The sequence below is a fragment of the Phyllobates terribilis genome, unplaced genomic scaffold (genome assembly GCF_046119375.1).
Source record: "Phyllobates terribilis strain yellow unplaced genomic scaffold, ASM4611937v1 Scaffold_1__5_contigs__length_1240528914, whole genome shotgun sequence".
In the NCBI taxonomy this organism is placed as follows: domain Eukaryota; kingdom Metazoa; phylum Chordata; class Amphibia; order Anura; family Dendrobatidae; genus Phyllobates; species Phyllobates terribilis.
Window position 1 is genome coordinate 560,603,407 of NW_027362761.1, and position 27,340 is coordinate 560,630,746.

Sequence of the window (27,340 nt, forward strand, 5' to 3'; positions counted from 1 at the left end):
ACAGCCCGGCCTGCCCCGCAGCCTGAGGAGGAGGAGGAGGAGGAGGACGACACAAGTCTCTGCTGCATTTTTTTTCCTCTCTCCTCCTGAGCAGCCGGATCTTGGATTCTTGTGGATTATAGAGGAGGACGCGCCGGCTTCTGCTGTCTCTGCCCGGATCTGCGCTCTGTTACACTGTCGTGCCGGTTGCAGCAGGTCGCTGGGTGCCGGTTGCAGCAGGTCGCTGGGTGCCGGTTGCAGCGGGTCGCTGGGCGCCGGTCACATTGTATCCCTGGATCTACGCCGCGGGAACCCTGATTGAGCCGCCGGTGCCTTGGGCCGACCCTGACAGTTGTGTGACCGCAGCCCGGGCATGCTGGGGCACCTCCGCGGGCATCCATGGTGTGTGTGCCCCCTGTGAAGGATCTCCCTCCGCTTTGCAGGATCTCTACCCCCCTCTAAGACTGGCGTATGTTCCAGACCGCCTTGGCTTCTGCTCGGATCCCCAGTCCCCCCCGGGCTGTTGCGGCTGCTGCTTGTCTCTGTCCTCCGGCCTCGGATCCAGGATCCTTCATGATTTGCGGGCGTCATGCACGTTTTTTAGCCGGGAAGCCTTGCTCTCGTCCCGCATGTTCAGGACCAAAAGATCGGTGCTCGTCCGGCGACTCTGGAGGAGCCGAGCTACTCCCGGGGAGACCGGGGAAGGAGAAGGGGAGAGCAGGGCGCATGGGGCCGGGGGCTGCTGCATGGGCAAGACGGGCAAGGTGTCCAAGGCGCAGCTGGGGGGCTCCGAGGCTGAACTGAAGGCGCTCACCCACTCCCTGCTAAAGAGGCTGAAGGAGAGGCAGCTGGAGGGACTGCTGCAGGCGGTGGAGTCCAAGGGGGGAGCCCGCAGCCCCTGCCTCCTGCTGCCCTCCGCCAAGCTGGACTCCAGGCTGGGACAGCAGCCCTTCACCCTGCCCCTGCTGCTCTGCCGGCTCTTCAGGTGGCCGGATCTCCGGCACTCGGCCGAGGTCAAGAGGCTCAGCTGCTGCGAGTCCTATGGCAAGAACAACCCGGAGCTGGTGTGCTGCAACCCGCACCACCTGAGCAGGCTCTGCGAGCTAGGTACGGGGGTCCCGGGAGCAGAGGGTCTGCTGCTGTCATCTGTGCTGCACCTATCACCTCATGTACCCCAATACTGTCACCCCAAAACCTCTCCCCACAGCTCTCCACCCATCTATCATGTCACCTCTCATGTACACTGTCACCCCAAAACCTCTCCCCACAGCTCTGCACCCATCTATTATCTGTCACGTTAGCATGCACCCCAACACTTTTCCCTATATCTCTGCACCCCATCCTTTATCGGTCACCTCTCATGTATCCCAACTCTGTCACCCATCACCCCAACACCTCTCCCTACAGCCTGTACCACTGTTGCTGTATATATTCTGCACCCCAACTATTACCTTCGATCACTTATTGTACCCCATCCTTTTTGTCTTCAAAGTACCTGCTCCTGTAGCTGCACCCCATCTATTATCTGTGACTTCATGTACCCCAATATTGTCCCGTCACCCCAACACCTTTCCCTATTGTCTGCACCCCAAAATATCTGTGACCTCTTCATGACACGATTCCCATATCAAGTCCCCCAATACTGTCACCCCTCTTCCCAACACTTCTCTATAGTCCTTACTATTGTAGCATTATCATTAACCCCATAATACCCATATCCTGTACCTCAACACGTCTTCCTAGTCTGTACCCCTGTGTTGCTTTACTTTTTATTCTCTGCACCCCAACTATTACCTGACCATATAATTTATATATGCATTGCTTCATTTCCTCTGCTCCCCAATTATTAATGGATGCCTTGTCTGTACCCCACTATTGCACACAACCCCCATCTCTATTAGCTCTTATTATGGACTACAATGCCTTAATATAATGCCATGTCCCCCCCCCCACCTTTAACCCTGTGCCACCCTCATTCCTATACAGTCTTAAAAGGTATTTCCCTGTACAGTACCCTTTATCATGCCCCCTAATTCTGCTCTATGGCTCCTTACTATGTGACTTAGTCTGGGTCCTACAATGCCTTCTCCTATTAGGTCATGACTGTCATTCTTGTAGATTATAATAGACTATTTTGTCTGCTCTTCTCTCTGCTGAGGATTGTGCTGGATTTGACCCTATTGTCACTTCTGTGGGTTTATGACTGTATTAATGTCTGGGACAAGGATGGCTGAGTTGCATGCAGGATACTGGTGGGCTTCTAGGGACTGGGCTGACGGTGGGCACCTATTAGGTTGCTGATGGGCATCTGTGTCTGGGCAGTCCAGTGATGGCACTGCCAGTGTAGGAAGTTGGACAGACCTGTGAACACTTCCCCAGATGTTGGGTGCAGAGTTTATCCCCCCCCTGGAGTCAGTGAGTCTATGAGCTCTGATAACACAATGTAATGCTGCTTTACAGGCAAGTGTTAACTCTCTAACTCCCACTTGCTGCCTTCCAGGTTTTATGAGCCTGAGGTATTTATTGCTGGTGCAGAGTAAAAGCTTCCTAGACATCCAGGAATGTGGAGGTAAACTCCTAGTGCCCCCTGGTATCTGCCAGTCACCTTGTCCTGTACATGATTACATCACATCTTACCTTCAGGCAAAGCTATATAGGCATATTGAGGGTTAATGACAGTTTTTTTGTTTATATCCTGCAGTTGTTACCTTTTGTTGTTTATTGTGTAGCAATGAACTTGCTACATTGTATCACTGTGAATGCAAAGAGAGTCCTGACATTGAAGTTGCAACATATAAAGAGTTACAAAATCTGTACAAAAAAAAGAAAGAAAAGCTAGAAATGCCCCTCTAAGGGGGAAAGGGGGGTTAGAGCAGGAGCAGGCATGGAGAATGTCTCTCCCCTCTGTGTTAGGAGCTGGGGATTATCAGGCATTGCTGGCTTGCAGAGTTGTACTAGAGATCCCTGATCAGACAGCCAGAGGAGCAGATAGCACCGAGCCTGGCGCCAGGCGGTCTCTTGTTTATCAGACTCCTAGAATCAAGGCAATCACCGCCTGCTGCCCCAGCTCCAACCCCCAGAGCTTACACAAACACAATGTCCCTGTTATCACAAGTCTCTATCTCCTCTCAGTCTTTTCCTTCTCATGGCTCCTTCTTTATTTTCTCAATACTTTTTTTTTTTTTTTTCTACTTTACAGAGTCCCCCCCACCTCCCTACTCCAGATACCCAATGGAGATTCTCAAGCCTTGTGGTGAGTACTTTGCTTTTACTTGAAGTTGTGTCTTGTGTAGTTTTCATTCAGACTTCTCCTGATCACTGACAGCTTCCATGCTATGTCCAGGCAGCAGCTTGATATTATTATGGGTTGGATGCACTTAATGTGTAAGTTGGAGAAAACTTCAGTTCAACTTCTACTTGTTTATTATTATTATTTTTTTTACATTATTTATCTTTTTTATTTTATAATCATTTTATTTTTTAAATATAAATAACTTTTTTTTTTTTACTTCTCTTTTTTCTTTTTTTTTTTTTAGATTCACTTTTTTTTTTTTTTTTTTTTTTCTTTTTGGCTGCTACTTTTACATTTTACATAAACCAGTAGAAAAATCTTATTCTACCTTATATCCTTTGGGTTCGGATGAGAATGGAATCTAGTTGGTACTGAACCTGTTAAATGAGTCTTTGGCGTGCCTGTTGCTTTTAATGAATGGGCTGCCCGCCAGGACAAAAGCCCATTTTCATCTGGCACCAGCGCTGTGGAGTCGCCTGCGTGAACCTGGCTGGCATCCTGCTCACCTTGTACTAAATAAATAAAACTGACATTGTGGGATGATGGTAGATATGGAGTTGGCGACAAGGTGCAAACCGCTGGGCTTTGGATATTGATTTGGTCAGGGCTTTTTTTTTTTTTTAATGTTTGACTCTATCTTATCATTTATGTATGGTGGATGAACCTTGTGCTTGTTCTATTTTGCAATTATTATGTAAAGAGCCTACCATCAATTAAGCTTAAGATTTGGTTGAAAGTAATGTCTTCTTTTTCTTTTTTTTTTTACCTAGGGTGCCAGCCTGATGCCAATGCTGGCACCAACTTAGTTATTTACTTGTGTATATGTTGCTGCAAAACATGCATTGGTTGCACAGAATTAGCAATTACCATTCTAACGATGGACCAAACTACAACTCCCAGCATGTTTTTACTACTGTAGGATGTCATGTTTTATTGGTAGCTTTTTTTTTGCATTAGAAGTGAAGGATACATTTTGGCATTTTGGATGGTTTTTACACTTTGCTTTTTTTTCATTTTGGGCACCCGGAGCATTGTATTCCATCTGTTTATCTGGTGTTACTAGGTGAGAAGCCGGAACATGGTTCTGTAATGGAACAATCTGAAATAATTAGAAGTTTTAACAAGAAGAAAGTGAAGTCTCTCTATGATAAAAAAAAAACAAAAAAAACACATTAAAGACCTTTATCTACCACAGAGGCCAAGTAGAGATTGGGACTTTTGTACAGTTGGAGGTGACTTTTTCAGGTCTAAGCCACATGGGCAATTTTTGGCATTTTTATAGGAGTAGTGTCCTGGTTTTAAGAAACTACAACTCTCATCATACACATCAAAGTGTCATTTCTTCTCTAAGATGCTTGTTGGTGGTCAGGTCCATAAAAATGCCACTTGTGCCCCTAGTGGTTGAGGGACAGCACAATGTGTCATCAGCTCCCTTAGCCATGACTGTGTGCAGCGCTGACTGCTTGTCATCTGAATGATTTATGCTGGACATGGCAGTGGAGTGAACCCTTAGGGCCTGGATTCTGAACACTATCTGTTAATGTATTACATCCAGCAACAATGTATTTTGTGAATTCTTCTCTGTCGAAAGGTTTGCATTCAACATGCAATGGGATCTATAATCCCTATGGTCATGAACATACTCCTGACAAACCTGTCAATCATCTCTGTAAAGTTTTTTTTTTATGCTGCAAGAAACTCTTGTGGGCGACTGATGCCACCACATGGAAGGACGTCGGTGGCATCATAGGAGACCCTTGATCTTGACACTCAACATGGAAAAACTGCTAAGGATTTGGATAAAACGCTGGGAAAAAAAATCTCTTCTTGGACCACAGTCACTATCTATTACTTTTTTGGATCCTGGGAATTGTAAAAAAAAAAAAAACGACTGTTCTGTGCCTATGGAGAATATGGCACGCCTTGGCATCCACGTGGAAGGGTACAACCTTAGAGCTTCCTGAGAATGTCCCTTTTTTTTCACTTTTTGCTGTTACCTGGCCAAGTTTTTTTTTTTTTTGTAATGGCAATAACCCGGGGCGGCGTTTCATGTGGGAGTTCAGGACGATGCGCCTACTATATGGCTACAGTGTGCTGCAGGGCTGGATGTTGGCACGGCACACAATCGTGCCATTTAATAATCCTCCTGCAAAGTACGCTCACAGGAGCTGAGCTGGTAATGAAGGAGTGGAATGAAAAAGAGAAAAAAAAAATTCCTTAGGACATTACGCAAAAAAAAAAAAAAAAAAAGTTTTATGTCGCTGACAAAGTAACGATGGACAATTTCATAAGTGGCCGCACTTCCTGTCTCCTCCATTGTTTGAAGTTTGGTGAAGTGTATCCTGGTAAACTGTATATTCCTGTTATGGCTTCTGATTATCCCCAGTTTAACTTTTAATGGACTTACATGGCCTCTTCTGGCCCTGCTTGTCAGTGGGAGTCGAGAACTACTGGTCCCAGCATGCCCAGCCACTGGATCCAATGTATGCATCAGCCATGGTTAACTTCTGAGACGTGTCCTAATATCTCTCATTGGTATTTTGTGAACACCCATCTAAAGATGCTAGAAACCCAGTACATACCGCGAACACCCCCACCCCCCCTCTGCTCGCCCTCATTCTGGGACTGCTGGTCTTTTTTGTAGCATAGGATCAGATCTCATTAATGTGGAGAAGACATTGCTGGGGAGATCCACATCTGCTTCATATTTAGCCTCTCTGCTAGGATTCTTTAACCGCTGCTCTGTTTCATGTTTTAAGAAAGATAAAGTCCTGGAAGAATTTATATCTGTATCTGCTGCTTTTCTTTGTTGTATTAACCCATCTACACTTGGATATATAAGAAGGGCTTGATTCTGTGATGTCTTAAAGGGATTATTTCCATCTTCATCAATAGCTATTGCTGGATAGAGCTCGTAAATACAAACCGTTTTGCAATTTACTGCTTATTAAAATTCTCATCCGTTCTTGAAATATTAACACTTTTTTCTTGTGTTGCTTTGGAGACCGGCCACCGCTGCTAGACGGCAGAACATGTGCAGTACTTACAAGTTTTCTTTTCAGCTTGTAAGCGCTGGTTTGAAGATGGCCTGGATCTCTGTTATCTCCTTATCCCAGCCAGCTTTAGCTCAGAGCTTACAAACAAGATGGCAGCGGTGGTCGGTCTCCTGGGCAACGAGCTTTAACCAAAAGAAAAGTGTTAATATCTCTAGAACGGCTGAAGATTTTTAGAAGCAGTAAAGTGCTTGTTTTTACAAGCTCTATCTGATGATATCCATTCTAGGAAGATGGGATTAACACTTTAAATTAATCATTTTTAATGCTATTCTAGAACTACAAGCGGCAGATGCTGGGGGTAGTAGTTTAACAGTAGCTACATGTTACTAAAGAACTAAATATGAAGACAATAGGGTTTCATGTTCTTTATTAATTCAATGAATATAGAGGAAAAACTTTGATATTAACCAGTTCTTTTCTTTCTGTTTCAGCGGATCCTACAGACTGTGTGCCTTCCTCCACTGAGACAGGGGGAACTAATTACCTGGCCCCTGAGGGGCTTTCAGGTGAGAGATCTGGCTTATCATTGATACTATATTATTCCTGTGTTCTTGTACTATATGATACATTGTTGCTTGAACAGATTGTATTTGGCATTTTTTTATTTTTTTTTTGGGTGTGTGTGGGGGGGGGGGGGGGGGGGGGGTCACATGGAATAATTTCAATCTTTTTTTCTTATGTATGGGCCTGGTCTATGTGGAAGTAGGGGGCCCCCTCGCTGCGCTCACTAAATGAGATTTTGTGGGTACAGTAACGACGGGCTCGCACGTTTACTAGGCAAACATACCATTCCGCTCTCGAAACGAGGGTCATTAAAGCTGGACCAGGCTGCTCTTAATTGGGCTGTTATGTGAGCAGACCCTCATGTATAACGGGGGAATTAAAAAAAAATCAAAAACAGAAATCGCCAGTAAATTCTTCTCAAGTCTTCATTAAGAATTTTGCCAAGAGGCCCCAGCAGTCTATATATTTTCAGTTCCAGATGTCATATCAGTATAAACCCCTTGTTAATACCATAAGGGGGGGGGGGGGGGGGAGAAAGACTTCTAGTACGGATTTATATGAGCTGCTTTGCATTAGGGGTCTTTGCTTCCTTTTTTTGGTGGCTGTCGGGGCATGCTTGGAGTTGTAGTGTTCCAGATGTATTGCGTTATGTCTTATCTGTTGTTCTGCATTGGTTTATTAAATGGCTACAATTTGGCAATGATTGATTGTTTTCTGGGGTGCAAGTAACCCAAATTTTTTGCGATATGCGATTATTTGGTTAAAAAGCGGAACATTTTTCCTTTTGCCCCTTATAAATCTTAATCAGATGCCTTGTGCCAGAGGAGGGGGTGGGGGGGTCTTTCATCTTCATTATTCATTAAATAAACTGTTCAGTCCCGGCTTTTAGTAGAAAGTTTGGTATCTGCGCTCGGATCTGCACAGTCTGGTCTGCTGGGGATGGAGGAAATAACTGTGTCTCTATGAAGACCCCCTTAAGGGGAGGTGGGGGGCACTGGTGCAGCTTATCCTGAAGGTTTCAGGCACTCAGTCTTACGTTTCATGGCCCTGCTTGTTATTCCTCTCCACCTCCCCTCTTTATTTTTGTGTTTTCCCCTCTCCTGTTCTTGGTGTGTGGGGAGGCTCTGCCGCCGCCAACAAAGGGTTTAAAGAGGAATTTGAAGTCGTGGATGGATTTTATGGGTGTAGCTTGAGAAACTCTTACAAAGACGCTGAATTGGTGACTAACTGTGCTGTTGTGTAACTCATTCACATGGTCAGTTAAGGTCTCGTGTAAAGTTTTTTATTGTTTTTTTTTTCTACCATGAAATATGATTGTGGTTGATCATAAAGTTATTGGAATTTTGTTTTTCTAAGTGTTCGATGTATTTTTAGTAATTTTTTTGGGGAAGAACATTTCCAATCCTGACCACCAGGGGCACTGTTCTATTGCAGTTTATGCACCTTTTATTAAGGGGTTGTCCACTTTTTTTTCTTTCTTAAATGCATATGCTTAGGGCTAAAGATCACTTTTGTAATTAGGTTTCATTATATATATATATATATATATATATATATATATATATATATATATAATATTATATTATATTATTTATATATATATATTATTTATATGTATATATATATATTATTTATTATGACATTTTTAATAAAACCCAATTGTAACCCCTTGCCATGGAATCAACGGTGCTGTAAATAATAATAATAATAATAATAATAAAACACATATATAATAATCTCTATCCAGATCTTTTTTTTATTTACAGCACCATTGATTCCATGGCAAGGGGTTACATACAAATGCAAATATAAAGGCTGCTATAATTTGCCTTCTATGGCCTCTTGTGTTGCAATGCCTATTGTGGATGCAGAATGAGTTAACTGAGAATCCTATCAGCGAGCTCCTTTTCTTGTATCTTTTATCTCTCTTTGTGAGCTCCTCTCATCTCATTTACGACCACCTGCAAGTTGAACAGGCAAAAAAAAGGGTGCTAAAATGTTAATGAAACCAAATGGCGAAAAGATTTTTAGCTCAAAATACACCCCAAAGGTGGGCTATCCCTTTTTAAATGGCAAATATCTACCTGGATAGTGTGATATGTATTTTTAGGAGTGTTTTTTTTTAGCCCATTCTGATTAACCTACCCCCTCTGCAAAAAAAAAGTTGAAAAAGTTGGTGTGTAACTTAAGCTTGCTCTTGTAATGAGGTTCTGATAAGTGTTGATTCATGGAAGGAAGGAGCCTGACTACGCACAAGCCATGAAAAAGCCCAGCACCACCACATGAAACAGCATTTGTTTTGCATTAGCTCTGATTTACAAGCGGCCCTATTCTGAGTGCTCGCCTTCTGCTTTAATGTTGAACCCCAAGAGAAGGCGAATTCTGCAAGAGAGCGAAGACGAGGGAGGAGAGGGGGGATGGCGGAGCTGTCTCTCTTCTCTTCTATATTTGATGTAACTTGTTACATTGTATCAATAATGTGTCAATGCAGAATCATCTTTGTTTGGGTAAAAGGCTTATTTACATAAAGTAGTTGCCAATAAGCGATTGCCAAGTTAAGGAGTTGTTCCAACTTCTTTGCTGTTTTTCTTTCTGTCCAGTTTTTGGTGGAGAAATCTTTCCTTTTTATATTTCCCATTTCTTCCAAATCAACTTTTGGCTCCAAAAAAAAAAAAAAAAATTGCCCTTAAGGTGGGATCCACAGAATTGCCCCTTCCTCACTTTTTTGTGGTGCAGAACATTTCTGGGTATGACCAATGAGACTTGCTCTCGGTAGAAGCATTTTTTTTTCTCTTTTTCTTTCCCCTGCTTTTTTTGTCTTGGGCCTCGCTGCAGTTAGCTGGCTTAATGAATGGGGCACAGTTCAGGGGGGTGGGATGAAGGTCGGGACTTGGGAGACTGGAGCCAGAGATTTGATTCCTTTGGCAAAGCAAGAAAAAATGTAAATGCTAAAAACCTAATCCCTGGCGGGCCTCTCACAAAAGAGCTGGTTCCTCCTGCAAAGCACAGAGGTGACCTTTAATTCACTTGTGCTGCCCTTTCATGTTGTATATAAACCCCCCCTCCTCCGGCTTCTTTTTTTTTTCTTCTTTTTTTTTTTTTTCTTAGAAGAATCTCCTCTTGGCTCAGAAACAACTTTTGTGGGCAATCTTTACTTAATGACCCCTCCTGTGGTTTGTCTCTCTTATCAGAAGCGGCACAGAGCCTTCCCTGTAGTCCCAAACTTTATACCTTTTATCTTCTCGCCTCTTAATAACCTCGTCCAACAAACACAAAGAACACCCCCCAAATATTCAAAAGGCAACAAACTGCCGAATAAGGGGCTGCATTTTGTTTTTGTCTTTTTTTTTTTTTTTTTTTTTTTTTTTTATGTGGGCGCCTGGTATAGGGGTACTCTGTGCGACCTACAGGGGTAGATTAAGGAGATCCCTAGCAATTAGGGGTTTTACTGACTTTTTTTGTAAAGGGGAAATTCGGTTTTATCGTCCTTATAGTGACCAGGCTCCACTGTACATAAATAATACCACCATACAATGCTGCCTTTAAAGTACGTACATAGTACTGCTATACAGTGCCAGTAATATAACCTACTCCATACCGTCGCAGAGAACCCAGTTAATAGTGCAATAACATCATCCATATGATGTTCACACTACCCAAGCAATGCTACCTACATAATACTACTATATGGTGTCAAGTAATAGTACCCATAATACCGCAGAGAAGCAAGCATATAATGCAATACCATGATAAATATTGGTAGTCTACATTACCCACGCAATACTACCTACATAATACTGCCATACAGTGCTAAGTAAAAATACCCACACAGAGAAGCAAGCTAATATAATCTACATTACCCCTTCCCACATACTACCTACATAATACTGCCATACAGTGCTAAATAATATAACCTACTCAATACTGCCAGAGTACCAACATAACAGTATCATCATCATAATGATTCTTTAGAGTAGCCACATACTACCTTAGAGTATGTACTTAATAGTGCCATACAGTGCCAAATAATGGTGCCATTTATTATCTACACAATACTACCTTAGGGTATCTAATTAATAGTGCTATACATTGCATATTAATGCTTGAAGCATATAATGGTGCCATTTACTACCCACATATTACCTTAGAGTATGTACTTAACAGTGTTATACAGTGCCAAATAATGGTGCCATTTACACATACAATACTACCTTTAAAGTACCTAAATAAAAGTGCAATATAGTGTCAGTTAATGGTACCATAAGGCGCCCACAAATACACTGCTATACAGTGCTAGCATATCAGTGCTATATAATAGTACTATACAGTACCCACACAATACAACCTTAGAGTATCTAATAGTGCAATACATCCACACAATACCATCTTGGTGTGCCAGCATAATGGCGCCATACAGTTTCAAGTAATGTGCACCCTAAAGTACCCACAAAATACTGCCTTAGAGTGCCTACATAATAGTGCCGTAGTGAACAAACTGACATCTTGCCAGTTAGAATCCGTTCCTGGCTCATGTGATTATTTTTGTTGTAATTTTTAGTTATGTGGGAGCTTTCCTTTACACTGCAGTTATCACATGAGGTGATGCCTCACGCAGCAAGGTGATGCCTCACGCAGCGGGGTGATAAACTCATCTCTGCTACATATGTCGGCTCTATAAATCCGGCTCGGGGGACATAATTCTCCTTGCAGTGATCGCGCTGCTGTCTGTGGGTTCTGCTTCTTCCCTTCTACAAAGGTCCTCGCGTCTTTCGCCTTAAGCTTCATTATGACATAGCAAACAAGCCAGGAATGTTTGTCTGCGCCTTTGATCCTCTGGTAACTCTTCATGTCGCGGAGCAGCAGCTCATTCACTGAGGCTCCACAATGCGGCTGCCATTGGCCTGGGCACATATCCTGTTAATAATGAACTAAAAATGACATTTTTTTTTTACCTGTCGTGTCTGCGCTGAGGCCTAAATCGAGCGGAGGTCAAACTCTGTGATGACTTATTTGTGTTTTAAAGGTTGTCTGAGCGAACCCTGCTATAACATAGGGATGTTATAACAGGGGTGTTTTATCATGTGCTGTAACATAGGGGTGTTCTGTGTATCTACATGATATAACAGAGGTGTTTGTATCCACATGCTATAACATAGGGCTGTGCCTTGTGTTCACACACTATAACATGGGCATGTACTTTGTATCCATATGCTAAAACATAGGTGTTTGTACCTACATGCTATCTTGTAGGTTTGTTCTTTCTACCTACATAACATAGGGCTGTCCTTTGTGTCTCACATGCTATAACATAGGGCTGTCCTTTGTGTCTCACATGCTATAACATAGGGCTGTCCTTTGTGTCTCACATGCTATAACATAGGGCTGTCCTTTGTGTCTCACATGCTATAACATAGGGCTGTCCTTTGTGTCTCACATGCTATAACATAGGGCTGTCCTTTGTGTCTCACATGCTATAACATAGGGCTGTCCTTTGTGTCTCACATGCTATAACATAGGGCTGTCCTTTTGTGTCTCACATGCTATAACATAGGGCTGTCCTTTTGTGTCTCACATGCTATAACATAGGGCTGTCCTTTGTGTCTCACATGCTACAACATAGGGCTGTCCTTTGTGTCTCACATGCTACAACATAGGGCTGTCCTTTGTGTCTCACATGCTACAACATAGGGCTGTCCTTTGTGTCTCACATGCTACAACATAGGGCTGTCCTTTGTGTCTCACATGCTACAACATAGGGCTGTCCTTTGTGTCTCACATGCTACAACATAGGGCTGTCCTTTGTGTCTCACATGCTACAACATAGGGCTGTCCTTTGTGTCTCACATGCTACAACATAGGGCTGTCCTTTGTGTCTCACATGCTACAACATAGGGCTGTCCTTTGTGTCTCACATGCTACAACATAGGGCTGTCCTTTGTGTCTCACATGCTACAACATAGGGCTGTCCTTTGTGTCTCACATGCTACAACATAGGGCTGTCCTTTGTGTCTCACATGCTACAACATAGGGCTGTCCTTTGTGTCTCACATGCTACAACATAGGGCTGTCCTTTGTGTCTCACATGCTACAACATAGGGCTGTCCTTTGTGTCTCACATGCTACAACATAGGGCTGTCCTTTGTGTCTCACATGCTACAACATAGGGCTGTCCTTTGTGTCTCACATGCTACAACATAGGGCTGTCCTTTGTGTCTCACATGCTACAACATAGGGCTGTCCTTTGTGTCTCACATGCTACAACATAGGGCTGTCCTTTGTGTCTCACATGCTACAACATAGGGCTGTCCTTTGTGTCTCACATGCTACAACATAGGGCTGTCCTTTGTGTCTCACATGCTACAACATAGGGCTGTCCTTTGTGTCTCACATGCTACAACATAGGGCTGTCCTTTGTGTCTCACATGCTACAACATAGGGCTGTCCTTTGTGTCTCACATGCTACAACATAGGGCTGTCCTTTGTGTCTCACATGCTACAACATAGGGCTGTCCTTTGTGTCTCACATGCTACAACATAGGGCTGTCCTTTGTGTCTCACATGCTACAACATAGGGCTGTCCTTTGTGTCTCACATGCTACAACATAGGGCTGTCCTTTGTGTCTCACATGCTATAACAGAAGGATGACATTGCTGCCTCCCAGCTTTCCCAGACTCCTGAATATCATATTTTGGTTTAGGGCTGTATACGTCACTGACAAGTCTAGTTTAGCTCGGTGACAGCTAGTCCACCGGCGGCCATATTGGTTGACACCAGGCTTTTCGGTGAAAATATATTATATGGTTCTATAGACTTGGCTGTAGGTCTGGGCCCCACAATGGCCGCCTGTGTTTTCTATGGGTTTATTCTTCTAGTCCAGGTGGATGTTCAGTTTCGGGGCCGATTGTTGCATTTCTGACTCTTTGGATTTCTATAAGTTTGTGTTTTTTTTTTTTTTGTTTTTTTTTTTTAAAGGTGGAAAAAGGGAGAGACCAGAAATCTGAGCTTCTTGTAATTTCTTTGGCAGTAGAAACTCATGTTACTAGAGGATTATGTGAACTGCGTGAGCGGAGAGCGAAACGCCGCATTGGCCGCTACAACGTGAGGTTATCGTCAGGGGTTAATAGCAAGACGACAGAGGGAAGGCTGGGATGAGACTAGGCCGCCTGCCAGGCTGGGTGTACGGCTGTAAAGTACACACCATCTGACCGGCCTGCTGGAGGCCGGCCGGCGGAGAGGAGGGAAGCTGGCTCTTGGCAGGGGCCTTGTATAGCTTTTGGCCTTCTTGTGTCGGACTCTTTCCTGGCAGAGGCTTCTTCAGGCAGCTAGGGTGGGCTCTACAAGGCTGAGGGGGCTGTTTTTTAAAGCTTTCTTCTTTTTTTTTTTTTTTACTTTTTAAGAGTTTGCTGGCTAGGGTGGGCTCTGTAAGATGGAAGGGTCTTTTTTTATTTATAGGCCTTATTTTATTCACATTTTCTCTTTTATTTACTTTTGAAAAAAAAATTATTGTAAATAAAAAAATTTTTTAATTCTACAGTATTTTTTGTAGATGTGTTATGCTATTTTTTGGTAGATGTTTTTATGTCTTATTTTTTTTTATGATTTTTGCATTCTTTTGTTTTTTTCATGATGTTTTATGCCTTCTTTATGTTGTTTTTTGGGGATTTTTTTTTTGTATGTTTTATGAGTTTATGATCACATGGGAACCTTCTTGGCTCCATTATTGCAGCCCTTTTGGATGTTTTCATTCTTAAGACGACAGGAATGTGCGGTGCCACTCCGGGCATAGCTGTCTGGGCAGATCGCTCCGGCACTCAACGTCGTGGTGGCGGCTTTTAATGTCCCCTTGCTTCATGCTATCGGTCTGCTGCCTGCATTATCGGCTACGTGACTGCACAGTTTAGAAAATGAACATTGAATTCCTACTGGTGCCGTCTCTTGATGACCTGAGAATGAGCCGTCTAGGAGAGTACTGTAACAGGCCACGCCGAGGTCACTGCCAACACAACCATCTTTCTTAAGCAGGATTAAATAACCCACACAGCAGTCTGGCTGACTGCCTACTGTCACCGAGCAGCTTCCTCGCAGTTTATTTTCAGCTCCAAAGATTTGGGCTTCTTATCCGCAGCCTCAATTTAGTCGTGACACACAAATAAAACTTGAGTGAACATTCACATTGGGGCACAGACTACTTCTTCACATCGAGAGGTCCTAATTCCAGGTGGCAAACGCCCACGTGTACTCCTCTAAAAGCTCGGACATGGCGGTCCAAGAACTTTAGTCCCACCGTGGTTGGAAAACGGGAGTACAGAGGTGTTAACAGATTTTCAACAATTGCCCCTTTTTTGGGGGGGGCTGTTGAAGAACTAAACAGATTGCCCCTTTTTTTTGGGGGGGGGGGGGGGTGTTGAGTAAATATTGGATATTCCTTATTTTTTTGTATTAACGGTTCCAGGATAAAGCCAAAATATTGCCAGTGACTCATTTCATGGGCCCGCAATAGTTTTCACCTTACTAGTTAACAGGAAATATTAAGCGAGGGGAGGAAGCTGCATCATTCCTCGTGTGACAACCCTGCCAAAAACTCTTCTTAAGAAAGGGAATTTTAACAGCACTTTTATTCACTTAGTAAAAGTTATTAAAACAAAAGAAAAAAAAAGTTGCCTTGCAATTTAAATCATATCACCATCTATACCATAACGTCCTCCCGACACCTATATTTTATTTATTTTTATTTCACCATTTTACTTTTTTCTTTTTTTTTTTTCTAGTTTCCTTCCCCAAACTTTTAAGGCCAAGAAGGTTGTTGGCTGTGAGCTAATTTCGGTTTTGGCTGCTGTAGTCTCACACGGGTCCCCACCCAGCGTCATTATCTTGGGTTTAACTTATAAAAAAATGTGAATTTTTTTTCCTGTAAGGTTTCAGTTGCCTTTTTACCCTTTCGAACTCCCTCTGCAAACAGAAGCGTCATTTTGTAAATTCGGAGGTGATACAAGTGTTAGCCTTTCTATAAGTGCCCTGTTTTGTTATTTTTACCTTGGCCCTTTCCCTCTATAACATTTTAGTCCTAGATCCCCAGATATGAAAAAAAAATGCTATGTTTGCCCTTGGAGCTACAGAAAAACCCACCTTACTTGGTCCCAACCTCAAAAATGGCTGTTAGGCCACATTCCACTTTTTTATTTTTTTTATTTTTATTTTTTACGGTTTGGCTTGATTTTGATGTTTTTTTTTTTTGTTTTTTTTTATTTTACGTTTCTAGATCCAACCTCACCACAGGAGAGTTACATATTACTGAATAAAAGCCCAATCCTGCTTATTTTCAGTCATTATGGGGTCTTTACATGTCTGGCTCGCAAGCACTCCCCTCCAGCTGAGGCCTAGGTAGCATTGATAGAGTATTGATGAGATAATAGCGATCATCCGGGGAACACGTGCTCGTCAAAGAATAGACCTCAATAACCCAGTAACCTTACTGCAAGGAGACAATGAGGCCGGGATTTGTATTCGTGTCACAATAAGCTTTGCGTGTTATTGTTGGCCATTTTATATTCGTATTCTACCCTGAAAGCCATTACACGTGGCCTACCATTTTTAAGTAATCTAATTTTTTTTTTCACTGCAATTTTTGCTGCTAAAGAGTAACCGTTGTTTTAATTTTTATTTCATAAATCAATAGCACACATCAAAATAAGAAACTTTGTAATACATCGTATCAGACAAATCTGCTTCTTTCTCCTCCTGGACTGCTCTTTCACTCTGAATTCAGGTGTAAAATCTGTATTAATTGAATACAGACTTTCCGATTACTGAGATAAGAGATGACAGTTGGTGCCTATTAAGCTCTATGGAGAGTAGGGGGGAGGAGCTAGAGACATTCCACTGCAAGTTCTCCTGAAAAGTCTGTTACTCTTTAAACTAAACTATTTTTTTAAAAATGTAACTGACGTCTCAGGAGAACTTGTCGCAGAATGGCTGTGTCTGCCTCTAGCTCCTCCTCCTTTCCATAGAACTTAATAGTCACCAACTGTCATGTCCTATCTCAGTAATGGGAAAACCTGTCTTCAAGCAATACAGATTTTATACCTGAATTCCGAGTGATGGATCAGTCCAGGAGGAGAAAGAAGCAAATTTCTCTAATAATATTAGATGTATTTCAAGTTGGACTATTAACTAACTTAAATCAATAATAATTAAATTGAGATATAGATATATATAGATATCTTTTTTTTTTTTTTTTTTTTTTTACATATACACAAGCCAAATATTCTACCTAAGCCACTCAAGGATCTTTTTTTCCTTTTTCCAAAAAAGATCTTAGAATAAGTTAAAGAAGAAAACTGGGTTGTGTATAAGTAAAAAAAAATATATGTATAAATAAAATAAAAATGCAAAAATAGTATAGAATGGCAAATAAATATATATATATTAATATATCAATATTATTTAATATTTCAATATTTAAAAAAATAAATGTGTATTATATTATTTATCCAAAGACCAATCATTTTATTCTAGAACCCTATAAAGTAGAGAAAAGTATAGAAGCCATTGTTTCCCTACGTTCTGCACAATGTGTTTTCCGGGCACTGCCTTGCATGTACCTGTAATAGGTAGATTGGATTATAAACTCTGCTGAGGCTGCAAGAAACCCGAATAAATGACTGGTATAATAATAAAAGGAAAAAAAAAGTCTCATCACAGCTGGCAGTCACTGTTAATAAAACCTGTCTGGGTTATATTAATGTAGTAGACAGGAGGGTGCAGGAGAGCATTAAACCAGAGAGCTAGTTACATTTTAACCTCGCGGCTGACGTCTGTGGTCGTTAGACATTTGTCTGGCTTCTACAGTGTGATCTGGCTGTCCTGTCTCCTGGAAATTACAATCTGGAAGGTCCTACCCCGCCCCTCTACGCATGATCCATGTACACACAGAGTTAATAATAAGTCTATCCGGATTTTATTTTAATGCACAATGTGTTTTTCAAAATTAATTAATTTTTTTTTTAAAAATTAAAGATTCATAAATACTGAAAATTTAGAATTTTATATATATTTATTATCCCCCCGCCCCCCAGCGGCTGTCTATCGCAGCTGCCATGACTGTGGATGTGAGTTTAGCATGTGCTAAGGGGACTTGATTAGATTATGGAGGCAGACATAAGTAATGATTAACTTTTTAAGTCTGCACACTGTCTCCAACCTGGCTGGTGGTAAAGCATTTTTTTTTTTTATTCCCTTCCAGCTAAGTAGTCGTGTGATCGCCTGGTATTGCACTGCAAGGGATGAAAAGGGAACGGTGGTACAAAAGGGGGGAGGTGAGGAGGGACTATGGTTTTATCCTCCTCCTCCTCCTCCTCCTTCTTCATCAGATTCAGCAGTGGAATTTATTGAGTGGAATGTAATAAATGCTGCAAACTGTCTGGTGTAGGAGAGAGGAGAGGAAGAGGTTAATTTTTTTTCTATTTCTTTTACTTTATATGGGAAGGAGCGCAGGTTAGTTGTAGTCGTATATTATTCATCTTGTAGCAATCACCATGATTGTAAACCAGAGGCATAGGTAAGGGTCCAGTTCAGGGTAGGCCCCTAATAAGTAACCCTGATTACAACTATGGTGGCGCACTGATATTACTGCCATACAGTGACCATATAATGGTAGATGCCAGTCCTGCAGAACATACAAGAGATCACAGTACAGTTATATATAGTAACTTACAGCTGATGTTCTTTCTGATAGAATCGTTCACTTTTCTTTTCCATCTGGCCCAGACCGACATGACAACTTCTCCAGCCAGGACCTCTCTGCAGAGATTACAACAGCGAATATATCTGGCTTTCCCACATTTCCAACACCGTCCCCATCTATTCCCAACCTGCACAAAGTCCTCATCCTGCTGATACCCCAATACTGAGCCACCGCTGCCATATCTGCCCTATTACTGCACCTTCTGTGTGATACAATAACGGCTCTTCTTACTGCCCCACGTAATAATGCCACCACTGTGCCACTTGCATAGTAAAAAGCCTTTGTGCCCTCTAGATGGTAAAATTGAACCTAGAAAATATTAATGCCCTGTGCATGTTCACTAGAAAACAGTATCCACATTTTTACCCCTTTGACGGCTACAATACAGAGTGCCCCCAATGTACAGCTTCTCTATACACAGTATGATGGGCCCACCGTTCCCCCTACACAGAGTATAATGTCCCACAGCTCCCCTATATACAGTATGGCGGGCCCACAGCTCTGCTATACACAGTATGATGGGCCCACAGCTCCTTTACACACAGCATGATGACCCCCACAGAAGCCCTCACACTGTATAATTGCCCCCACATTAGCTTCCATGCTATATAATGGCCCCAAACTGTACAATGGCCCTCACATTAGCCCCCAAACTGTATAATGGCCACGGCATTAAAGATAACCAGTCATCAGGGTTATACATATTAAACTAAAGGTATTGCCATAATGGCGCTGGTATACTGATTTAATACATACTTTCATTGAAGAAATCCGTAGCATGGTTTTTATAAACTCATTAATAGTTTTGGTCTCCATGCATCGGGGCGGGCCTGTGGGTAGGGTTTTCGGCTCTGCCGTGTCCCCTCTACTGTCATATCTTCTTCCTTATTTAGATTCTGCGCCGGCACTGTCCTAGCCGCGGGCGACACTTGCACAGATCTCTTGATTGGCTTCAGTAAAATGGCGCCAGTAACTGCGTGTGCGCAGTTTCATCGTCTGGCGGTCTTCGGGAAAATGGCGGCTCATTCGCAGATTGAGAACTGTACACGGTGATGTACCTAAGAGTAGCATAGCTCACAATGGGCCCCTCTGAGCCCAGGGCCCGGGCTTGCAACAATTTAAAAGTTTTAGAAAAATTTTCTAAACTTTGTGAACCATGAAGGAAACTGCTGTCATAGACTCTGCAGTCATTGGATGAGCGGTTGACCCTATCATTATGTCCTATTATTCAATCGGCCCATGATAATCCATATCTTACATTGGGAATAGGAGGTGAACAAATCCAATTTTTTTTTTTTTTTATGGTAATTTTAAAACCTTTTACTACTTTTTTTTTGTTTTTGTTTTTTTATTTATTTCCAGACTTCAATAAAAGATGTCTCCAAGTCTTGTCAAAGAGTTTCCTGCCTGACTGAGGTTATTATATACATTTTTTTTTTTTTCCCTGCAGACAATTTGTACTTTGAGGTTGTTTTATAGGCTGAAATTGTCTCCAAACATGAAACCGCATTCGCTTGATAATATACATTTTCCTGACTATTTAGCTTTGAGGTTCGGCAGCGTCTCCCTTCCGTTTGAAGTATTTAGACCACAGACTGAACCTTACATTAAATAGGTTCTCGCTCCAGGTTTGGGGGTTTTCTTTAACAATAATTCGGGGAGGAATAAAAAGTGGAAGCCACCTTGGTTTATTGTAGCCGCCTTCCATGCCGGCCAGGAGTTCTAATGGCGGACTGTTACTATATATATATGTATTTTTGTGATGTTTCTTTGACTCCTTTTGATAATTTTGGTTCTGTTTTTTTTCTTGGTTTCTATTCTAAGTTTCGTTTTGCTTGTTTTTCCTTTGCTGATACATGATGTGTGTTACATCCATTGTGTAGGACTTGGTGCTGTTTTGCATAAGTCATGGCGTCCTTGTCTATAGTGTCCTGTACAATGACAGGGCTGTTTGTTATTCGGAGACAGAAGATAAGCGAGCGGCTGGGACTTGGCAAGTCTTGGAGACGTCGATCATGAACCCACTAAGTTGTTTTTATTACTTTTGTCCGGTTGGTACTTGAGATGCACCCGTGTAGCCTTACATGCTGTGTCTGATGCTTAAAGGGGTTATTCCCAACTCCATAAATAGATAGCACTCGAAAAAACAAGCACTTTTGCAATTTACCGTTTCTTACAATTTTCAGCCGTTCTTGAGATATTCACACTTTTTTCTGCTTAGGAGCCCGACCACCGCTGCTGATTAACAGTGGTGGCTGAACATGCGCAGTGCTCACAAGCTCTTTTCTCTGTTGAGCATGTAAGCACTGAAGCTGCCCTGGTGCGCAAGATTACCTCGTACTCCCGGACAACTTCACTAGAGTACTTACAAATTAGACACCAGCGGTGGTCGGTCTCCAAGGCAACGAGCTGCAAACAGAAGAAAAATGTTAATATCTTAAGAACGGCTGCAAATTTTAACACACAGTGAATTGCAAAAGTGCTTGTTTTTACAATTAAGATTGGAATAAACCTTAATGGCCGGTTCATGCATCTGGCGTTCACAGTCCGAGTACGAACTGCGATGTTCGGAGTGGCCACTGGTCTTCCAACCCAGACTCAACACCCTTATTTATATGAGCCAGTTAGTATTTGGTTAGGCGACCAGCGGCCACTCTGAACATTGTGGTCCATATTCAGACCATGAATGTCGGATGTATGGAATCAGGATCTATCACCCCTGCTTATCAAATATGGGAGCATAACTTCTTAGATTTGCTCATGGCACCATCCCTCTACTGTTCCTCTTGGAAATGTGTGAATGAAGTGACCACAGTATATAACCAGTTCTTTCAAGATCCTTGCCTTGTCCAATCGTTGCTGATGTAGGAAAATGCCACTTTTGACAAGAAGTAGTTTTAAAACTATTTCATGCATTTTCAGGAGGAATAACATATTGGAGATTTCTCTAGAATTATTTCATGAAGGGGAGAGGGGGATACAGACTTGTCAGGAGGGGAGGACAGATTCTCTTTTAATGTTAGCAAAACTTATTGAAAAGTTTTGTAAAACCTATTGAAAAGTTTTGTAAGGGGGGGCGGGTTGAAGTTGCAAAATTAAAATTTGGCAATTGTTCTTCTGCGGTAGAGGAGGTCAGTCAAAAGGGTTAATAACACTCAGCATCTCATACGAATACTGTAAATACAATGTGGATGGGTTTTGGCTTCCTAATAGATCCCACCCTTCCTCCAAGGCGTTTTGCTGTTAAGAGGCTCAACTTCAACCTAGAAAAAAAAAATACACTCTATAATTTGCATGGCTGATGAGACTCCTAGTTCTGGGACATGGGCAGACACCGACAAAAAAAAAAAAATCAGCTGGTTCCTTTGTTACCCCCGGAGGAGTTGGGCAGACTATTTTTATTTTTTTTGTCTCCTGCCTGTCTGAGAGGCGGAAAGAACTGTTTTGTTTAGTCTTGGGCTGTCTCCTAATGAATATTGACTACTGAGCCAACCTACTGACCCTACGGGTTCACTTGGAGCTAGTGAGATTGTGGAGGCATTCTGCGTCTTGCTGCATAAAAAAAAATTAGTCTGACCAGGTGGGGGTGCTGTGGAGCATTACTTAACCCCTTACTGCCTATCCAACCCCCCCCAAAAAAAAACAACAAATAACAGATATTCAGGCATAAATTCTAACCATGTGCTCCTGTAAGAAGGCAAAATTTTTCTTTCCAGAGGCCAATCACAGTCAAGGCATTGTTTCCAATCGCAATGACTAGACATCCACTCAGCACCGCCTGTCCCTTAAAACGGAACTGAGTAGACATATTTATAGTGTACCTTGGCTTGGAACCATTAAAAAAAAAAAAATTGGCAATTACCTGCAAAAAAAAAAAAATTGTCCTTGGAAGTCGTTGTCATTGAAGAAGCTGGTAAAAAATTCATTCATAAAGTGCGCCCTCTGTTCCTATAACTGGCCCCGTTCATGGCCAGCCCAGGGGTAGCTCGTTTTTTCTACTCGCTGCCAATTAAATAAGCCTTTGTATGTGGCAATGAGCGGCTTGTTATGTGGTATTCACTAATGCATACACAAACACACACAGACTAGTCTAGCTCTATCCCCTACCACCGCCACCGCCGCTACACCTCCTCCTTTCCTGGAAGGGCTCCTTTCATGTTGGGGAGTAGAGAAAGGATGTGAAAATAAATAAAAAAAAAAAAAAAAAAAAAAGGAGAATTTTAAAATAAAAAAAAGAAGAAAAAGTAAACTTTTTTTTCTTTTGTGGGCGTTCTAAAAAAAAAAAAGTTAGAAAGCTCTCAAACTCTTTACTAGAAACTCTAGTAGTAAATGATCACATGGACTAATATTTTTATTGGGTGTTGCCCTTCTGGAATTTTTATTTTTTTTTGGTGGGGTGTCGGGCTAAAGAAATGTCCTCGTGGTCTGTTTATGGCCTCCTCTTTTTCTTGTTAAATACGAATGGATGGTTTCAATATGAATTAGTCTAGACGGTAGAGGGCGTCTGCTGCCCCTGCTGAAAAAAAGTGACCACAGGTCAGCTGAGCTGGCAGACAATAGTATTAGATGTGCAAATGACAGCCTTGTCTTTGTAAAGGTACTGTATAAGCTGGAGTATTTTTAACATTTCGACCTAAGGGGGCCATAGGATTAATACTTTTAAGGCCAGTATTTGGTAAGTATTTTACATCAGGAGTGAAATAATTAGAGGAAAAGTGTAATAGAAACACATCACCACTTCTGCATTTTTCACCCACTTTTTGGCTTAAAAATACTGATGTAAAATACTGACCAAATACTGAATGTGCGTTGTTTTTTTTTTTTTTTTTTTTTTTAATATTCCCAGAGACCCTAGAAAGGGGGCATCAATAACTTGTCTGTAAGTTAAGGCCAGGAAAAGGTTAACAGGAGAGTAGGTTACACTCGCCAAGCCTGCAATTTATTTGGGCTAGGCAATTACAATAATCTGAAAACTCCTCTCTTTACTGACGTCTGTCTGAAAATTGCAGGGTGTACTGGCAGGGCCCTTGAGATGAAAGGGAAAAAAAATGCAGTCTTAAGGATTTTCTTTCATGCAACAGGCTGGCTACAGCCCTTCCATTTACAGATATTTCCTGCTTTTTTTTACTATTCGTTTTCATAAAGTTTACAAACAGTTTCTTTTTGTTTTGTTGTTTTTTTTATAGATCTACTTTGGAATGTTTGTATATTTTTAGTCATCTAGCCTCCACAGTAAGGGTTAAGTAGCTTACTTGCATCCCTCCCCCCTTTTACCTCTAGCCCCCTTCACACAAAAAAGAAAACTTCTGACCTTTATAAACTTTTAGCTCTTGATTCTACTTAGGACTTCTTTGTTTTTCTACGTGTTATTTGTTTTTGTTGAATTGTGTTCTGACCACTTGTAACACTTTTTTTTTGCTTTTCATAACTTTTTTTTTTTCTGGGTTTCTGTAAGAGAGTGCTGTAGTTTCCAAAGGTTAGGTGAAAGGTAATTTGATAGGTTTCCTAGCCCTCTCCCTACAACCCTCCCACTACATTTTTTTTTTTCTCCTTTTGCTTCTGCCTTTTTTGGTGCCAGGTTTCAATTGGATAGAGATATTTGAAGAAAGAATTGTGAGGCACAATGAAGGGGGGATACAGAGGCTGCGGAGTACACACACCTAAGCTTGTCTGAATTCCTTCTGCTTATTTGATATGGAATTTTTCTAAACCTCCATCCCCTATACAACTCTCCCCTCCCCCTCCCAGATATCATCAGGGCTTTGTGCAAGAACAAGAAAGAAGGAAAAAAAAATACTAAATTTGCCTTTAGTGTATTTAACAATTTTTTTTTTTTTTTTTTTTTTAGATTTTTAGGGCTATTTTAACTTTACTATTTTTTTCTTACATATTTATGGTCCTTTTTGCTACTGGAGTTTTTCCTTTTGTTTGCCAGTGAATAGAGCTAAGCAAACTCCTTTACAAGTAAGGATATATATAATTAACACTTCATTGCACAACTTCCGGTCCCCACCCTGAGCACCAAAAAAACACAATTTTGATGAGCTTGGTTACATTTGTAGCTGCGAGAAAAATATAAAAATTTGAGAGTCACGTTTGTAGCTGCACAAACCCTTTTATTATATAGGACCAGGCTCCAAGACTGTAAAGTGGGGTGGGGGGGTACTTTCTTTTTGATATATATGAAATAGATTAGAGGTTTGAATTGTAAAAACTTCTAATGGCTCAATGCTTGATGAAAATGTTGTTATATTTTAATTATTTCTACATACCGTATATAATTTTTATATATAATTTTTTGTTGTTGTTGTTCAACACTATTGGTTTTTTTTTTCTACCTTTCTAGTAGATGTATTGCTTAAATGTAATCATTTTTTATTTTATGCCTGTAGTATCACTCTGCAGCCTCCAGGTGTCACTGTGCAATATAAAAATACATACACGTTACTATATATATATATATATATATATATATATATATATATATATATATATATATATATATATATATATATATATATATATATATATATATATATATATATTATTTAATAAAATGTGTGTGTATAGATAGCCATAGGTTTTCTATAAATTATGCATAAATAGAATATATACACATATTAAAATATTAACATAATTTTATATATTATTTAAAAAATGTTATATATATATTTATACTTTATAAAAAATAATATACGGTATGTTTATATTTGTGTATTATTGTTAGAAAAGTGAAAACATTTTCTAATATTAAGTTGTTTTTTTAAAATTTCTTAACAGATTCCCAACTTCTCCAGGAGTCTGGCGACCTGTCCCACTGGTGCGTGGTTGCATACTGGGAAGAAAAGACACGGGTGGGTCGATTATATTCTGTCCAAGAACCTTCCCTGGATATCTTTTATGACCTACCTCAAGGGAATGGCTTCTGCATTGGACAACTAAACTCGGACAACAAAAGTCAGCTGGTGCAAAAAGTACGCAGCAAGATTGGATATGGGATCCAGCTGACCAAGGAGGTGGATGGCGTTTGGGTTTATAATCGCAGCAGTTATCCGATCTTCATTAAGTCGGCCACACTGGACAACCCTGACTCTAGGACGTTGCTGGTCCATAAAGTGTTCCCCGGATTCTCCATCAAAGCTTTTGACTATGAGAAAGCTTACAGTTTGCAAAGGCCTAATGACCACGAATTCATGCAACAGCCGTGGACTGGATTTACTGTACAGATAAGCTTTGTGAAAGGCTGGGGACAGTGCTACACGAGACAGTTTATCAGCAGCTGCCCCTGCTGGTTGGAGGTGATATTTAATAACCGATGACTTGGAAACGAGTGGACTTTAGGACTCTCTGACTACATGCTGCTAATATTTCCTTCCGAGTGCTTGCTTCTTTGTGCAAACTGTTTGTTTTTTTTTTTCACGTTTTTTTGTTTTGTTTTGAGAAATAGCTTATGTCAAGATTTTTTTTTATTTTTGGTTGGGGGGGGGGGGTGTCCTTTTATTTTTTTTTTACAAGTGTGAATGAGAATAAGTGGGGAGGGAGAGTGATGGATGGGGAACTCCTTCATGGCAACATATTTTATTAATGCAAAGGGGGAGTAATCAGTATTTATTTTTTATGCAATGTTGACCCCCCCACCTCACCATTGTTCTCCTTCTTCCTGGTGTTGGGGTACAGAAAGGTGAATAGTCGTAATGTTACGAGCAGTTCCAGACATCTTGGAGGACATGCCGAACAGATCGTGATGACACCTGGAGAACCACCACTTTGTCCTATGACAACTTTTTGGATGATCCAAGAAGTTTTTGGGATGGTCCAAACCACCAAATTGTTCTTGGACTTCCTAACTCAAGCCCTAGGTAGTTTCCAATGGGGTAACCCAAGACTAGCTTTCTTTTGGCCAAATTATTGAGCCAGGTAACAATATAATCCTAGAAGGAGCTGCCTTGGGCCTGAGTTGGGGTTTCTCTTGTAGGAGGGCCCATCACGATGTGAGATGGTTATTTTTGGTTGGTGCACCCTTGCCGATTACAGATGGTCAGTGTGAGGAGTACGGTATGTGCTCCAGTCTGGAGCACAGTCACTATATGCTTTAATTTGATGAAGACCAAACCAAAAAAAAAAAAAGCTGGCAACCTCCCGACAAGCCCGACTGTCCCTCCCCCGCGTATGACGTCATCAACATTTTTTCCTTTTTTTTTTTGTTTATTTTTCGGCAGCGCGTTAGGTTTGTTGTTTTAAACAAGCCGATGCAGGATAAAAGCTGCCGCTCTTTCTTCTAAAGCCACAGTCATATTTATCACCTTCACTTTTTTCACATATATATATATATATATATATATATACATATGTATATGTATATCTAAAACTGGTTATATACATATAGAAGTTTTTTTTCAATCCTTTCAGCCGTTCTGAGAGGCTCTCGATGGTCAATGATTTAATTTATGATTTAGGGTATAAGTGAATAGTTTGTGCAGCAGAGTAATAAACATTTAAAAAGAGGTTGTCCAAGAATTAAAAAATCCTGCCTGCTACCGAGTCTTTTTGCTGAGTTTTTGGAGCAGAAATTGGCAATTTTTTTTTGCTGTTGTTGTTCAGAAGACGTTCCAGAAAATTCTGGAGTCTTTCTTGAAGCTTCTTTTGTGTCGTTTTATTTCAGTCGTCTCCTGATCGATATATGGATGTTTTTTTTGGGAAGGATTTCCCTTGGTTTTTGTTTTGCGTTTTTTACAGTTTTAAGACTTTTGTTGTTTGTTTTTTTT

The 27,340-nt window shown here is 41.2% G+C and overlaps 1 protein-coding gene across 2 annotated transcripts; it reads left to right on the plus strand.

Annotated features, from left to right (window-relative positions):
• On the plus strand, window positions 1-27,340 carry SMAD7 (SMAD family member 7). 2 transcript variants are annotated; one of them, XM_073680483.1, is made up of 4 exons: window positions 1-1,086; window positions 3,179-3,232; window positions 6,759-6,833; window positions 25,356-27,340. In XM_073680483.1, the coding sequence occupies exons 1-4, from the start codon at window positions 609-611 to the stop codon at window positions 25,892-25,894; spliced, it is 1,146 nt and encodes a 381-aa protein (XP_073536584.1). In that variant the 5' UTR covers window positions 1-608; the 3' UTR covers window positions 25,895-27,340. The 2 variants fall into 2 exon arrangements, with proteins under 2 accessions (XP_073536584.1, XP_073536585.1); XM_073680484.1 differs by lacking the exons at window positions 1-1,086; window positions 3,179-3,232 and adding an exon at window positions 3,235-3,363.

Excerpts from the sequence above, each read along its gene's own strand:
- SMAD7 (XM_073680483.1), top strand. The coding sequence starts at position 609 with ATGTTCAGGACCAAAAGATCGGTGCTCGTCCGGCGACTCTGGAGGAGC. Across the intron at positions 1,087-3,178 it reads GAGCAGGCTCTGCGAGCTAG|AGTCCCCCCCACCTCCCTAC; the intron begins GTACGGGGGTCC and ends TCTACTTTACAG. Across the intron at positions 6,834-25,355 it reads GGCCCCTGAGGGGCTTTCAG|ATTCCCAACTTCTCCAGGAG; the intron begins GTGAGAGATCTG and ends ATTTCTTAACAG.